This window comes from Mustelus asterias, chromosome 9 (assembly GCF_964213995.1).
Source record: "Mustelus asterias chromosome 9, sMusAst1.hap1.1, whole genome shotgun sequence".
NCBI classification, from domain to species: domain Eukaryota; kingdom Metazoa; phylum Chordata; class Chondrichthyes; order Carcharhiniformes; family Triakidae; genus Mustelus; species Mustelus asterias.
In genome coordinates, this window is record NC_135809.1 from 33,249,977 (window position 1) to 33,267,985 (window position 18,009).

The following is an 18,009-nucleotide window of genomic DNA, read 5'->3' on the forward strand; positions in this document are numbered from 1 at the left end:
TCCAGATATAGTCTCACCAACACCCTGTTTAACTGCAGTAAAATTTCCATTAACCTTCCGAATCACTTGCCAAACCTGAATACCAGCTATTTGAGATTCCTATACCAGGGCACTCAGATCACTCTGTACTGCAGAGCTATGCAATCTCTTTCCATTTAGTATGTTGAGACTTTCTATTCGTCCTATTAAAATGGACAAGTTTACATTTTTCATATTATACTCCATCATAAATTTTCCCATTCACCTAACATATTCATATCCCTTTGCAGACTCCCTGGGCGGGATTTTCCACGTACCCCACCATGTGTTTTGGAATAGCAGATGCGACCTGCCACTGGCGGGCAGTGGGACCTTCTGGTCTCACTATTGTCAACAGGGTTTCCCGTTGAGTGCACTGCGGATGCGCCATCGGTGGGACCAGAATATCCTGCCAGCATTAATATCTGGAAAATTCTTATGTCCGCTTTGCAACTTGCTCTATGTAATTCTGTATCAGCAGCAAATTTAGCAACTGTACATTTGGTCACTTCCTCCCAGTTATTGATGTAGATTGTAAATACACTTTTCTCTCCTTCAAGCTGACTGTGAAATTCAGTCATGTTTTGATCACTGCTGCCTAGTGGCTCATTTATTACAAGGTCTACCTTGGGGCTCCTTTACAATGAGGGCTAACTAGGGGCTCATCGTGGGATCAAATGTCTCTCCAAGGTTGCAAAGAGACTAACCTCAGACTGTTGCCAGAAAGAAGAATAGAGTTGGCAACAAAGGAATGAAGTTTGGATGTTGTCACCATATTGTGAAATTAACGGTGTGTTTTCAGATGATGTTGCCAATGGGCAGCATGTAGATAAGAAATAGGAAGGGCAACGATGCAGGAGAAGGAAGAGAAGTCTATCCCAATTATACTCTGGTTCCGATTAGATAAATAAAAATAGTGCCAAATGAGTAGTCCCACCCAGCTGGTTAAGTAGAGGTGTTGGAGAAGGATGTTATAATTAACTGTATCAATGGATGCAAACATGTGAAGGACAAAGCCGGAAACTTTTATCTTTGTCACAGTATTATAGCATGACATTTGTCAATAACATAATGTAATAACATTACCTGTGTGTTCAGCAGTTCTTCACATTTCTGCATTTGATTCTCTATGGCCGACTGAAGGTATTTTCTGCTTGCTTCTTGCTGTTGCTGTACAGCAGACTTTGTTAATGCCTTAAACAAAGAGAACAAGCCAAACAAAATAGATTACATTTTCAAACAGATTATGTTTAAAATGATTAAATTGAAATAATAAAAGACTAAAGAAATATCACAATTAGATTCATATCTCTCAAAAAATCTCTATTAGGGGATTTATTCTTTTGATCTGAGGGTTATTAATATAAAGTAATTAGATTCAGTCTAATATAAATTGACCCAACTGAAGTTTCCGCATGCTTCATATCGTAGTCAGCATTCCCATTTCAAAGACTGCTTCTCCTACAAATCCAGACATATCACAAGCAGCTGGGAAGGTAGTCGGTTCACTTGACTAAAGTGAGCTCAATTTAGTGATCTAAAGACAGACCACACAGGACGCAGGCAAAGGAAAGCTGAAGGAAGAACCACCAGACATATTTCACTAACTGACAAATACCACATCCTCTGCACATTAAACCTGCATGCTGTGAAATCCCATGGGGCAGGATGATGCTAAAAACGTCAAGTCAAGTAAAAGCAGATGGAAATTCTGAGAAGTAGAGCGTAAAAGGCAATGAGGCAGATACTCCATTGTATGGGTGTGGTAGGAGGACAACTATAGTATCCTATACAAAACCATTCCAGGATTCTAGATTTTTGAGGGGAAAGAACTACAGATGGTCCAAAATGCAAGTGATCAGGTTGGACAAAGGTCCACAGATCATTTTCTAATCCAAGAATTTAACTTTGAAATGTGTGACTCCTTCCATCCCTCCTCTAGGTTAATTGGAATATTGTAATTTTACTAAATGTGAACTTTAGTGATTAGTTTCCAATTTTTTGAAAATTTGTTGCTATTCAACACCTTTCATCGGACTACATTTCTTCCTTTCATAGGTGTTTCAGTTATAAAATAATCCACAAATGTCAGGTTTCAATTGCTACACAAAATGATGATATTTATTGACAAGGAAGAGAGCAACAAAAGTAAATGTTACAATGAGATAGGAGAAATCATAATGGGGGGGAAGATAACAAAATGGCAGAAGCATGAAACGAATACTTTGTACCTGCCTTCACAGTAGAAGACACAAAACAAATTCCCTAAATAGTGGAGAACCAAGGATCTCAAGGAAATGAGGAATTTTCTGGGATATACAGCATAGACAAGCCACTTAGCCCAACCTGTCAGTGTTAGCATTTATGCTCCTCTTGAACCTCCTCCAAGCTTTCCTCATCTAACTATTAACATAACTCTCTATTCCTTTCTAACTCGCATGATTATCAGTGGTTCCCAACCTTTCAGTAACGCAGCACACTTCAATGAGACAAACAATTCCATGGCACACCCACTTTTTTCAGCTGAATCAGTTGCTCATAAATGTCACATTTACTTACATTTACTATGGTTATGGTCAGTAGCTGCACAATGGAAAGGCGGTGGAGGGCCACAGGTAAAAGTTCTGCACTTTGTTCTTTCTAACCTCTCTGGGAGAGTTAGCTTAAAAATGAGAGGCATCTCCAACTCCTGCTGTCACTGTTTCATAAAATGATTTGTTTTCTCTGAATTTGCAGATGCATCCTTACAGAAGTTGAAATCCCCACTTTATAATTCTCAGAGGTGAGCACTGACTGTATTAACTCAAATGAGAAGCTTCCATTGCCTTGTGCCATTTTAAGATGCGGGGGGGGGGGGGGGGGGGGGGGAGAGAAGGGGATGATGAGCATGTGGTGCAACTCCTATTTGAACCCAGGCATTGCTCCTCATCATTTTAGGTTAACTTGTCTCATGCAATTCCAACATCTGCTTGCATTTCTGATTTACGTTTTATTTTTCATGCTTATAGTTTTGTAATGGGCGTTTTTTTAAAAAAGGATCTGAAGAAGAAATGAAAAAATGTATTCCTGAGTGTTTGGTTTGAAATAGAAGGGGTAGGAAGGGATTGTTTATTCTCCTTGGACATCCTGTTAACCTGATAGAACTCCAACTGGAAAAACGACCAGGTCCCTTTTGCTAAAGGCCAGCGCAGTGCTGAGCAATGATCATTTAAACCAGTATGCTTGGGAAGTAAGAATAACCGAGCCAGCCTGAGACACGGGCCGAAGTTTCCTTGGCAGTGGAGTTTTTGAATAGTTACTTATTTTACATTTTTTCTTCAGAGTCAGACGTGGATTTTTTGGCAGCAGCAGGGTGGGAGATGCTGGCCAGCACTCACCAGTGAAGAGGCTCCCCATTAAAGACATACTTTTCTCTGTGTTTTTAACTCTGAGTTGCGTCACTTCCACACACTTGGATCAATCGATTTTAAGTTTGGAAGTTGGGGGTTTATCTGGGTTATTCTTTTGCTTTTATTCGATGCACCTGCCAGTCAGTCCCACAGGATGTCTGAGATTGGGTTCCTAGGCCAGGCTGGTAGCTGGTTTCCTTCAGTCCCCGCTTGCCCATCCTCTGCAGTATTGCAGTCACTGAAACATTTCGGCAGGCTGCACGGTTCTCACGGCACATCGGTTGAAAACTGCTGATTTGGCACCCCCTGCCCCACCCCCCCACTGCCTTATTTTATTCACTTCAACCACTCCCTGTGTTGGTGAATTCTACATTCTCAACACTCTCTGGATAAGGAGGTGTCTTCTGAATCGTCCATTTGATTTATTTGGAGACAAGATGGCTTTAAGTGTTGCTCTTCCTGAGAAGTGGAAATATTCTGTGGCCACTCTATATTAAAATATAAAAACCTCTCTTCAGTCATCCTTCTCCTTTCAAGAGAAAAGGAACACAGCCTGTTCAGCCTTTCCTGATATGCACATGCCCACATTTCTGACAGTATCCTTGTAAATCATTTTTGCATCCTCTCCAGTTCCTCTGCATCTTTCTTTACACTATGGCAACCAGTGTGGTCTAACTAAGGTGCGATACAAATTAAGCTAACTTCCTTACTTTTCGATCTTATCCCTTGAGATATAAATCGGAGGTCTTGGTTTGTTCTTTTATGGCTTGTTAAGCTATGTCATTACTTTTTTTATGATTTGTGTATTTCAATTTCCAGATACCTTATTCCTCTACCCCATTTAGATTTTTATTTCCTATATAATAGACAATCTCCTTATCCTTCTTGTCAAAAGATAATACTTCTCATTTATCTATGTTCAAATTCATTTCTCAATTATATACCCATTGTGCAACTTGGTTAATTCTTTACAATGTGTTGTAATTCTTCTCAGTTTGACTATCCTCTCCAAATTGGTGTCATCTGCAAATTTTAAGTTGTGCTCTTGATTTGAAAGTCAAAATCATTCACATAAATTCTGGACAACAGAATCCCACCACTAATTCCTGTGGAACACTATTTCCACCATTACCCCTCTCTCTTTTTTCTGTCTTGAAGCCCGTCAGTTCTCTCATTCTGTTGCTCGTCTCCTAATCCCTCATTCTCTGCCTTTATCCATTAGTCTAAATGGTATCTTATCAAAGGTTTTATGAAAATCTAAATAAATTACATCTCCTGCAAATAGCCTTTATTACAAAGGAGTTGGAGTATAAAAGTTTGAAGAAATCTTACTGCAATTGTACAGGGCCTCAGTCTTACTGCAATTGTACTGTGTACAGTTTTGGTTTTCTTACTAGGGACAGTCATACACGGTGAGTGTAACAAAGGTTCCCTAGACTAATCCCTGGGATGAGGGAGGAGAGATTAAATAGGCTAGGCCTATAGTCTCTAGAGTTCAGAGAAATGAAGGGTGATCTCATTGAAACTTTTTTAAGGAGCTTGAATGGGTAGACGCAGGGAAGATGTTTCCCCTTACTGGAGAGTCTAGAATTCGGCATCTGAATCTCAGAATAAGGGATTGGCCATTTAAGACATAGATGATAAAACATTTCTTCACGCAAAAGAATATGGGGTGGAATTCTCCCAAAAGAATTCTAACTGCCAAATTTGCGTCAAAACTGGAGTAAATCCCACTGCTTTTTTCAGCGGAACTTTCAAAATGAATCTTTCACACACTGTGCACTGTAGAGTGCCCTAACATGAATCTCGTTAAAAAGCAGTTCCCACAGGAGAGGCTGGCAGCAGCATAGTGCTGCGCAGGCCACTGCGCATGCATTGATCTGTCATAGCAGAGATTGACGCATGCGCAGTAGCCTGCACTGCAGGCTTCCTGATCGTTGGCCAGCATAGCAACCCCCCATAGCTGCCCCTCTGGCTTCTCTACACCCCGATCGCTTGCCTCCCAGATGTTTCTGGGCCAACACCGAACCCCCCCTCCCCCCCAACACCCCGGACCGCCTCGGCACCACCTCCCCCACAGTCTCAATCTCCCCGACTCCCCTGGCAGGCCGATCCCCACCTCCCCCCCCATCCCCCTACGCCGCCTCGGCACCACCTCCCCCCGCAGTCTCGATCTCCCCAACTCCCCTGGCAGGCCATCCCTACCCCCTCCCCCACACCCCAATGGCCAGCCCCGATCAGCCCTTCCCTCCCTCTGTCACTGATCCAAAGTGCAGAGTGGCAGCAGTACCCCCACCCCAACCGATCTTCCTCCATAGGCCCCGCCCCTATAGGGCACATCCCCTTCTGGCCCTGCTCCATTGCCTGCTTGGGCAGTGCAAGAGAGCCAGGCTGGCACTGCCAGGCTGGCAATGCTGAGGGGTCACTCCTCTCTTACACAAGCCTCCTGGGGGGCCTCCATGGCCTCCCTTCAGTCCAGCGTCATCGAGCCACCAGCTTCCTATTAATGGGGAGCTGTTGTAAAACCCCCTGGAGTAAAACACTCCTGGCCTGGGGGGGGGGGGGGGGAAAGAGGCGGGGGGGTGTGCAGGTGGGAAGAGAGGCTAGCGGGCCCGGAGACTTCAATCACGGTCCCGCTTTTGGGATTCAAATTAGAATTTAAATATTTTCATCAGCTCCACACCGAATTATGGCACGCATCTGATGATGAGACCAGAAGTCAGGTGGCCAGAGACATGCGGAGGCTGTGGCGCCCGCAGGAAGCCCGCTACACGGCCTCCACTTATGTGGATGCTTAGTCATTAACTGTGATCAAAATGGAGATCAATAGATTTTTGATGCAATAGAAATTAAGGGATATAGAGATAGAGGGCATGAAGTTAAACAGTTTTAGAGCATTTTTTTAAAATATAACAAATATGATTGTGCCACACAGTACAATCCATCACCTACCTAACTAGCATGCTCCAACAAACCTGCCTGTTTGTGGAAATAGAAATCTTGCAAGATGCAAGATTATTTTTCTTTAAATTTCTAAGAGAATATAATTTGTGACAACAGTACAGCTCCAACATTACTGTGCCACAAAATGGAACGATGCACGTTTGCAGTAAGGCCCTAAATAATACCAACCTCATGTCAATGAAGGGATATTTCTGAGTCTACATTTAAGCTGGTCTCATGAGCCTCTATTACAGGCCAGCATATATTGAAGGTCTTGGCAGAGGTCACCTGCCCACAAATGCAAGTTAAGAGCACATGGTTGGGTCAGAAAACCGACAAAAATGTCCTGAAAGAAATTGCATTTTGTTCCCTCCAGGTTTCCTGCTGGTTGGTAGAATTATGGGCCATATGTTACCACTTTGAGCAAGATTACCAACCTCGTGTCAAAGCAGAGAAGAAAGTAATTATGTCCAATGGTTCCATGTCCACTGCCAATTAGGTTTGCAACAATCATGATCATTCCCTATATGGCTCGTACTGCCAACATAGAGGAATCTTCAATTCATCATCATGTTGAACTGGGTATGGACCAGGTCATAGAGGTTTACAGCATGGAAATAGGCCCTTCAGCCCAACTTGGCCATGCCACTAGTTTTTACCACCAAGCTAGCCCCAATTGCCTGCATTTGGCCCATATCCCTCTATACCCATCTTACCCATGTAACTGTCTAAATGCTTTTTAAAAGACAAAATTGTACCTGCCTCTACTACTGCCTCTGGCAGCTCGTTCCAGACACTCACCACCCTCTGCGTGAAAAAACTGGCCCTCTGAACATTTTTGTATCTCTCCCCTTTCACCTTAAACTTATGCCCTCTAGTTTTAGACGCCTTTGGGAAAAGATGTTGACTATTTACCTTATCTGTGCCCCTCATTATTTTATAGACCTCTATAAGATCACCCCTAAGCCTCCTATGCTACCTGTGACAGGTGGAAAAGCATATAACCTAATTTGTCTATCTAAAAAATGCTAAACTTCAAAAATACTTCATGATGTCACACAGTGAATATTACAATCATTCTGCATAACAATGTTTAATTAGAAAATTAACTTGGAACTTACTCTTGCTTGATGATAGTTGCTCACTTATTTTTTAGGTACTTTAGATAATTTTGAAATAAATATGTCCATAATATAGATGGATAAGAATTTGTAATCAGCAAATTACTCAATTACTTACTGAAACAGTCAGTAGCAAATCACTTATAGAATTAAAAAATCATGACTGCAAAAACAATGTTTGTATGCAAATTTATTTGGATATGAAAACCTGTTCACTCAGTGTGCTTTTTAGTAGCTGACATGCTCGTGTACAACTACAATTAATTTTATATCATAGCCTGCACATTAAGTAATGATAAGACTTTTCATGGAATCATCGAATCCAAACAGTGCAAAGTAGGCCATTTGGCCCATTGAGTCTGCACCAACAACTGTGCTACCCAGGCCATATCCCAATATTTACCCTGCTAGTCCCCCTGACACTAAGGGGCAATTTTGCTTGGCCAATCAACCTAATCTGCACATCTTTGGAGTGTGGGAGGAAACAGAGCATCCAGAGGAAACCCACGCAGACATGGGGAGAATATGCAAACTCCACACAGACAATCATAGAATTCCTACAATGCAGAAGGCGACCATTCAGCCCATCGAGCCTGCACCGACAACAATCCCATCTAGATCCTATTCCCGTGACCTCATGTATTTCTCCTGCTAACCCCCCTGACACTAAGGGGCCATTTAGCATGGTCAATCAACCTTACCCACACATCTCTGGAGTGTGGGAGGAAACCAGAGCACCCAGAGGAAACCCACGCAGACACGGGGAGAACGTGCAAACTCCACACAGTCACCCAAGACCAGAATCGAATCAGGGAACCTCACGCTGTGAGGCAGCAGTGCTAACCATTGTGCCACCATTCCACTCCTAAACAGTTCTCCTACATTCTTCCAGAATGTAATGAATTGTAAAAGCAACCACTCTGCTTCCAGTTGTACATTGTGAAACAGGACCAAAACCCAGAAATTGCTGACTTTTGCTAGGGAGCAGGCAAAGCGGTAGCAAAAAGTTAGAGGTGATCCATAATTTGAATCACCTGGAAGCTGCCAGAAATTCAACCTTTCCAGCTTTGACCCAGCAATTTCACTATCACTGGGAAAGACATAATACAGATTTGACTGCTATCTATTTAATCTTGGGGAGATCAAAATCAGTCCATCAACTGACTAAGTCAACACTGTGACCACAAACATATATATCTGGACATTTTAATTTTTTTGCTCTGCTAAATTGGCAATCTCACTCAAAGTAGAGACGATAGTTGATGTAGGAAACATGAGATTTCAAACTGATGCACAGAGGATGCTATTTCAAGGGAACTTTGTTCCCTTCAGGGCAAAGTTAAGGAAATTGTAATCTGCATGCAAGTCATATTAAAGCTGATCGAGTTCAAGTCTGTGTTGAAACTGGATAAGTACTCCAATAATCAGCACCAACACTTGCTTACTTCAAGCAGCACAGAAATTCTTGCCAATAAATGCACAATAGCGTGACAAATAATGCAATTCTAAGAACTCTCAGCTAACTTCCTATTGTCATTATATGCCTTACTCTTCTATTGGACATTCTTGACACTGTTCCAAAGTTCACTTCCTAATTACTTTGAAAATGTTCTTTGAAATTAAGTATTTGCCATAATTATAAAAATTTTCTCCAGCACACATCCTATGAAACTTCAATATTAACACATGCGTGTAATTGTTTTTAACCATATCTCAAGATGTACACTCTTGATTTGCAATGAAGAATTCACAAAATATGCTGTACATTTCCTGACAATTATTTTGTAACCTATATATCAAAATTGACAGATATAATTTAATCCATAGACCGAGAGAAAAAAAGATCATTTTACACAGTTTCCTCCAATGTCTGGTTAGGTGTTGTTAATTATTCCATATAAGTTCACAGCAGACGTTTATGTCATCTTTCATCAACAAGAAACAAAAGTTTGAGAAGAATGTCTGGTCCAAGGTTACTTCAACTAACTTGCCAGCTGGTTTTGGACACCATTCATATGTTCTTACAGACCTTTCTGATGCAACTCTACAAGTAGCCTAACAGACACTACAGGCAGAGACTCACTGTGGTTTTGCTCTTTTTTTGTTTGAAATTATCAGTCTACAATTCAATAAATACAGTAATGAATAATATGTCATAAGAGTTCAAAATTATTGTACTCTAGTAAATAACTGAAAAACGTGGACAGTTTGGCAAAGAGAAGTGACTCGCAAGTTTATTTTTCTGACCAATAAAACTTCTCATGGCATTTTTCCACATCTCCAGCTCTTTACAGCATGTTTATTATAAAAATAAACACAGGAAGAAAAATTACTAACAACGGACAAAGTCTATGAAATCTTTTTCTCCACAAGCTGCCTGGTAGAATTCTGTCTGAAACAAGCTACCCCACCCATGTATCAGCTGTAGCTCAGTTGGTGGCACGCCCATCTTCGAATTAGAATGTTATGAGTCCACTACAAAGGCATGAGAGCCCATAATCCAGCCTCACACTCCCAAGTGCAGTAATAAAGAACCGCTGCATTGTTGGAGGGGCCATCTTTCAGATGAGATAGATATTAAACCAAGTTTTCTCACATGCATGTAAAGGATCTCATGACACTACTTCAAAAAAGACCAAGGAATTCCTCACCAACATTCATGTCAAACTAACATCACTAAAACAGCTTACCTGTTCCTTTATCTACTGCCGTTTGTAGTATCTTGCCGTGTGCTAATTGTCTGTCGGGTTTCCTCTTTTACCATACTTCAGAACACAAATACACAAGGAATAGGAGTAGAAGTAGACCATTCAATACAAATATGGCTTCAACTCCATTTTCCCACCTGCTCCCTTTATCCTTTAATTCCCTGAGAGAACAAACGTCTATCTATCCTAGCTTTACATGTAATCAGCAATAGAGCATCCACAATCCTCTGGGGTAGAGAATCCCAACGATTCACAACCCTTTGAGTGAAGTAATTTCCCCTCATCTCAGTCTTAAATGATCTACTCTTTATCCTGAGACAGTGCCCCTGTATTTAAGACCCCCCACCAGTAAAACAAACTCTCAGTGTCAACCCAATGAAGCCCCTTCAGAATTTTGCTGATTCCAATGACATTCTTCTAAATTTTAGAGAACATCAGTTCAATTTACTTAACCTGTCATCATAGGACAACCCCTCATTCCCGGGGACCAATTTAGGGAACCTTTGTTGCACTGTCTCTAATGCAAATATATCCCTTCTTAAATGTGGAGACTGGAACTGTACAGTGTTCCAGATATGGATCAGGATTCTCCCAGCCCGCTGCGCTGCTCGAGTAGCAGTATTCATGCTGGGCGCCCAGGCCTCTGCACATCTCCCAGGTTCTCTTGAGCATAATCAGTTCTGCGTCGGAAATCGGCGTGGAGCTGATTATCATATTGAAATTAGCATTTCAATATGGTTAGTGGGCCCGGGACAGGGGGCTTCTCTCCCCTACTGGGAGTAGTTCCCTCCAACGGCATTTACGACTACTCCCCACCAACAAGGAACAGGCGCCCGACCCTGCTGGAGGGAACAGAGGTCATTGAGGCCCATCAGGGAAGTCAGAGGAAAGAAGGGTGCCTGGCACTCTGGCCCAAGGGGCACCCGGCAGTGCCAAAGCGCAGGGCCAGGGGCGGGGGGGGGGGGGGGGGCGTGACCTACTGGGAGGGCGATCCATGGTGGTGGGACACGCTGCTGCTCTGCAAGAGAATTGGTGGGAGGAGGGAGTGAGGACTATCTGGATGAGGAGGGGGGGTCGGGGCTGGTCATCGAAAGAAGGGGAGCTCGGGACTGTCTGAGGGGTTCAGGGCTGGCCGAGGGCGGGGAGATCGGGCCTGGCGAGAGATTTGAGGCTGTCCCAGGGAGGTCCAGCAGGCCAATGATCGTGGGTGGGAGGGGAAAGGGAAGGCCAGCAATCAAGGGGGTTGCGGGGCTGGCCAGCGATTTGGAGGCCGGCAATGGGGGGCCACTGCACATGCACTGATCTCTGCAGATTGGCATATGCGCAGTGGCCCGCTCAGCACTATGCTGCCGGCCCCTCAGGTGGGAATAGGCCCCGCCCCCTACTTTCCAGAGTGAATCCCGCTGAGGCACTCATAGAATCCTACAGTGCAGTGCTCAGAGTGTTGGAGATTTATTCTGGTAAGTACGCTAAAAGAACCGCCGGGAGTTACTTCCATTTTCCCACACGTTGGGAACTTAAATTTTTTGGGGAGAATCCCGACCATGATCTCACCAAAACGCTGCACAATTGTCGCAGTCATAGTTTAATGGGCAAGGTGCTTTGAGATGTCGAGAGATGGCGCACTCTGAGCTTTCTCTGTTGCTTTTGAGACCATTGAAAATAAGAAAATAATTTGACATAAGAAAATGTCAAATAAATTAAATTGCATTAAACGTCTTCCTCTTCAGAACCACTTTTAAGGCTAGACTATTTATAAGTGTATTAAATGCAGACAAGATAGACCTTTGAGATACATTTATTAAGATACTACAAGTTGCCAGATTCGGTAGTTGCTTGTTGAATTTTCCTTTTCTGCTGTTTTCATGCATGCCAGAAGGGCATTTCAGGAAACTGCACAAAAGCCTTAATTTTCCATCCACCAATTATAGGAAATTCAAATGTATGTTTCATGCTTTCAGGAATATAATGACAAGAACCAATTGAAAAGTGAGAGTGTGGTAATGGTGAAAGTGCTAAACAAGCTGTAGGCAGGCCAAGGAAAGCTGAAAATAGGAGGACCACATGGTGGGTTATGGAACTAATAATTCCAAAAAGCCAATGACAGTTTGAGTTTCATTCTCATAAGCTACATTCCCCAATAGGCTGTTAGACACTGCTTCTGGCTATATTGTCAGATTCTAGCAAATTTTCAATGTTTTGACAGTCTTTCCCCAAACCCCATCCTTCACCACCACCATCAACTCCCCCACTGTGCCCCCCCCCCTTCCCTACCCACCCACCCACCCAAACATGCTCCAAAACTCTAACATCTCTACTTGACATTAGGTTCCCTTTCTACAGTTTTCTCCCACACTCCCAAAAGCCCTTCTGCGATCACACACTCTAGAACATAATTCCAGCATTCCCTCATCCTGAAGTTGCTTTGAGACTCTGAGACCTCCCCACCCCTCAGTAGCCAATTCCCGATTCCAATGGTCTTGGAACCCAGGATTTTCCATTTGAAATACTAGCCAAGCTGAGGCTCCATGACCAACAGACTCACATACTATTCCCAGTGATCCCAGGATGCCTCCTGGGTGACTCCAAATGTTGATAAGTCAATGTACTTAGTAATACAATTTGGCTTACTATCCCTGTACTTATAGAACCTCTGAATCTACATGAGCAACATCAGAGTAGACCTGTTCAAAATCTAAATAATTCGACACATACACCAAACTTCAAGAAATGAAATTGATAGGCCTGAACAAAAAGAAACTATCTTAATACAAACAACTTTTATTTACAACAAATATCACTTAATTGCAACAATAAAGTTTCACCAAATGGCAAACTTCCCAGCTTGTGCTTTCAAGATGATTACTTGTGCACAAATGGAAAGTTCCAACTGTGTTAACTTCCCATCCACTTTGTTTCTGTTCAATGATTACACTGATGACAGGAAGTTACCTCTACCTTAGTTTAAATCTAACTGTTTAACTTATTGACGTCATAAGGCAATAATTATGCAGATACAAGTTTGATTTGCAACTCGACATAGATTTTTGAATGTTTTTGTTTTAAATTCCTGTTTACAAGGGTTCTCCCCTCTGCAGAAAATTAAGTTTATTTTAAAAATAAAAACCTTGTGCAGAATTTATATTTCCAGTTTATGGGTGGGATTTTCCAGCCACGAACACTCACCTCAAAATCGGAAAACTCCCCCCCGTCAATGGACCTTTGCATGGTAAGCCCCCCGCCTGCTACAATTCCCATGGCGGGCAGAACGGGAAATTCCCCTATATATAGCTGCAATATGGGACACAGTTTCATAATCAACTGTTATCTGAACAAGCAAGGACTCTGTATGTATAACACAACAGATATGGTGACTGCTTCATCACTTCAAACTGAATTCAATCTGGGGATCCAGGTGCGAATCCCACCATGACAGATGGTGAAATTTGATTCCAGTAAAAATCTAGAATTAAAAGTCTAATGATGACCATGAAAGGCACTTGTCATAAAAACCCATTTGACTCACGAATGTCATTTAGTCATAGAGATGTACAGCACAGAAAAAAGGCCCTTTGGCCCATCACTTCTGCACCAGTCAAAGACAAACCACCCAACTATTTTAATCCCATTTTCCAACACTTGGCCAGTGTCCTTTTATGCCTTGGCATTGCAAGTGCACAAATGCTTCTTAAATGTTATGAGGATCTGTCACTCCACCATTAAGGATATTATTAAACTAGAAAGAATGCAGAAAAGATTTATAGGATGCTACCAAGACTTGATGGTTTGAATTATAAGGAGAGGTTGGATAGACTGGGACTTTTTTCTCTGGTGCCTGGAAGGCATAGGAGTGATCTTATAGAGGTCTATAAAATAATGAGGGGCATAGATCAGCTGGATAGTCAATATCTTGGGGAGTCTAAAACTAGAGGGCATAGTTCAAGGTGAGAGGGGAGAGATACAAAAGGGTCCAGGGGGGCAATTTTTCACACAGAGGGTGATGACTGTCTGGAACAAACTGCCAGAGGTAGTAGTAGAGGTGGATACAATTTTGTCTTTTAAAAGCATTTAGACAGTTACATGAGTAAGATGGCTATCGAGAGATAGAGGCCAAGCGCGGGCAATTGGGACTAGCTTAGTCGTTAAAAAAAAGGTACTGGACAAGTTGGGCCAAAAGGGCCTGTTTCCATGCTGTAAACCTCTGTGACTCATTCTTTCAGGCAAAGTTCTAGACTCCCACCACCCTTTGGGTGAAATGTTTTTCCTCACATCCCCTCTAAACCTTACCTTAAATCTATGCCCCCTAGTCATTGATCCCTCCACCAAGGGAAAAGGTTTGTTCCTGTCTATTCACAGGTACATGCACAGCAAGATTTAAAATCCTGCCTGGTGACCGGGGGACATGGAGGTTGAAGTGACCTGGCCACTTCAGAATTTTCACAGCTGACAGGCAGGAATGCAGAAATTGAGCACAGAGCTGCCTAAGTCACCATGCTAGGGGTGATCTTCAGGTCTGCCAGGGCTAGAAGGGGCAGTCCAGCCATGACACCCCTTGCCATTTGGAGCTTTCAAAACTGAAATTGATAGATTTTTGCTGGGTAGGTATATCAGGTGATATGGAGTTAAGGTGGGTAAATACTGTTGCGGTGCAAATCAGTCAGGATCTAAATGAACATTAGAGCAGGTTCTAGGTGCTGAATGGCTTGCTCCTGTTTGCATCTTCTTAACTAGTTCAAGATCAACAAAACAATCCAATCCCCATTATATAATTCTATTCTGTTTATTTTGCAACAGCTCGTGAAAATAGCAGAAAGACCATATCGGGGGAATACTGCCAAAGTGACTCATTAACATTTGGCTATAATTAGCCTTGTAAAATGGAGATATGAAATTGATTAGATGCTAAACAAAAAATACAGAATGGCGCAATGTCACCAATTAAAGCATCAAAGATCTATATCTAAAATAAGGAAAATTTATTCAATTGAAATAGCACATCCACTAAAGCAGGATAATTCCCAGTGGATGTGGGAAAAGAGATTTTAAAAGTGCTTACTCCAGGAACTGAGTTGACCCATTAATCTTCCTGAAAGGACGGCAGTGTCCCTTTAAGAATGTTCTACCCAGAATGGAAACTTTGAAATATGCATAGCTTATCACAGCATGTAATTAACTATGTTATTTATCTACAACATACATAAAGTTTGTTTTAAATCACAAGGCATTTGAATTTTAATACCCTAATTAATGAACTATTTTTACATCTTATTCCAGACTTTTACTCCAACAAATGGCCAAAAGCTGATTTGCTGATTGTGATTTATCAGATTATACCAGGCAGTTTTCCTGTTCAATGTCATAAAAATATATGAACTACTAATTAACCATATCTAAAAGAGTGAAGTCAGAAACGGTGTATAGAGCCACAAAGAAACATTGTGTTGAATAAACGGAAACAATGGAGTAAGTCATCCACTGTGATGAGTGCTTGTAAATACACTGTATAAAAAAGTAGACTGCACTGGGATATCTTTGAACTTGTATAATGTTTGAAATGATACTTGAAACTTGTACATCTGATGTGCTAAGTGTAATTTTACAAGATGTAAATTGTAAATTCTGCACTGTGAACTACTAAGTTACCAACTGTTTAAAACTTAATTTCAAGTGACTTCTCAACAATCTTGAAACAAAACTGAAGATGCAATTTAGTATCAATATGCTGGGAGTCTTAAAAAAGCAAACCTCTTATTCAACACACAGCAATGCTGCCTGTATTAATATTTGTATCCTTTGCTCTTCACACCAGCAGATGAAGAATTGTTGATGTTGTGTTTAGCAACGCACCATACGATAGCAAAGACAGAATAATCTTTCAACAAATGTGGATTAGTTTGCCAAAAATACTTACCTAAAATAATATAGAATCATAGAAACCCTACAGTGCAGAAGGAGGCCATTCGGCCCAGCGAGTCTGCACCGACCACAATCCCACCCAGGCCCTACCCCCACATATTTACCCACTAATCCCTCTAACCTACACATCCCAGGACTCTAAGGGGCAATTTTTAACCTGGCCAATCAACCTAACCCGCACATCTTTGGACTGTGGGAGGAAACCGGAGCACCCGGAGGAAACCCACGCAGACACGAGGAGAATGTGCAAACTCCACACAGACAGTGACTCGAGCCGGGAATCGAACCCGGGACCCTGGAGCTGTGAAGCAGCAGTGCTAACCACTGTGCTACCGTGCCGCCCCCACTGTGCTACCGTGCCGCCCCTATAAATACATGTTGCCACTACATATAACATATGTAGTGGCAACATTCACCATCAATAACTGGCCACTGGTCCAGGTCTTAAAATGGACAATTAAAATAAAACTTTCAGACATACCACTAGATGGAGCACCTCTGAAAACAAAAAGCCTGGTTATGGGAAGAGGGAGAAACAAGGATGACTTGCGTCACAAACTTTTGTATTGATCTTTACATTTGTAATTCAAAGAGTCATTGTTTTTTGTTTCATAGATCGAAGAATTCATTGAATATGTTTATATCTTCACAGATTGAAATGCATTTTCCTTCCATATTAGTGTGAATTCAGTCCAGTGCCACAACTGCTTAAATATTTATTAATAATGGTTTCTTAATAATATTTGCAGCCCGAAGACTGAATTAGTGTAGCTTACATCGAAAAAAATACATAGATTAAGTAATCAGATTAAAAACATATAAACATGTAACAATCATACAGTAACAAAAATAGACAAATTCAGCAGATAACTGGGACTTTGTGGACAGGATATCAAATGGTTAAAATCGAATTAAAATTACAATCAATAAACCATTCCTACATTACAGGCAGGGAAATAGATACAAAGTACATCATTTAAATACTTCATTAAGGACCCAAATCATGTAAGGAATACATCAGCCCCTTTCCATCCTGCATCTTACAGGGTTGTATTTAGTTGCACTTCTGGGTTACCTTGATTGCTCTTCATGTCATGGTTAACTTGTTCTGTCTCTGTTACTCCCAGTTCTTTTGTTTTGCATTACTGCATAACTCCAAAGTCCTTCATCTCCTCCAGCTCACAAATACTATTTCCAACTCCAGCGTGTGCATCATTCCCACCCCAATAACATCCTTAACCTCACCACCCATGTCTGTAATTTCAGGTTTTCACACTCTGCTCCCTCTCCTCTAAACCCCTCCACAAAACCAACTTCTTCAATCTTTACCGCACCAAGGGCTCATAGTGTAGGGGGTAACATATTAATGCCAATAGAGGATTGGTTAGCTAACAGGAACCAGGATAGGCATAAATGGTAAGCAAGGTTAGCAAGATGCAACAAGTGAAGTGCCATAGGGGCCTCATCTATTTACAAACTATATCAATGATTTGGGTAAAAGGATGGAATGTACAGTTGTTAAATTGACTAATAGGCGGAATTTTCTGTCCCACCCACCATGGGGATCGTAGTGGGCAGGGCAGGACCATGCAAAGGTCTGCTGATCTCAGGTGGGAATTTCCGACCTTGAGGCGAGCATGGTCGGAAAATCCCACCCATTGACTCAAAGATAGGCAGGGAAGTAGTGAAGGGGACATAAGAGGTCTGAAAAGGGCTATGGAAAGCTTATGTGAATGGGCAAACATTTGGCAGATGAAGTATAATGTGGAAAAGTGTGAACTTGTTCACTTTGACATGAAGAATGAAAAAGTAATATATTATTTAAAAGAAGAGAGATTGCAGAACTCTGAGGTACAGAGGGCACTCTGGGTGTCCTGGTATATGAATCACAAAAAAATAATAAGTACAGCAAAT

The 18,009-nt window shown here is 41.9% G+C and overlaps 1 protein-coding gene across 4 annotated transcripts in view; it reads right to left on the bottom strand.

Annotated features, from left to right (window-relative positions):
- LOC144498589 (coiled-coil domain-containing protein 91-like) overlaps positions 1–18,009 on the bottom strand; it is a 167,560-nt gene that overhangs the window by 62,268 nt on the left and 87,283 nt on the right. For all 4 annotated transcript variants that reach the window (XM_078219929.1, XM_078219926.1, XM_078219928.1 and 1 more), the window contains one exon: positions 1,105–1,212. In XM_078219929.1, coding sequence (XP_078076055.1) covers positions 1,105–1,212 — 108 coding nt within the window. The remainder of the gene's footprint in view (positions 1–1,104; positions 1,213–18,009) is intronic.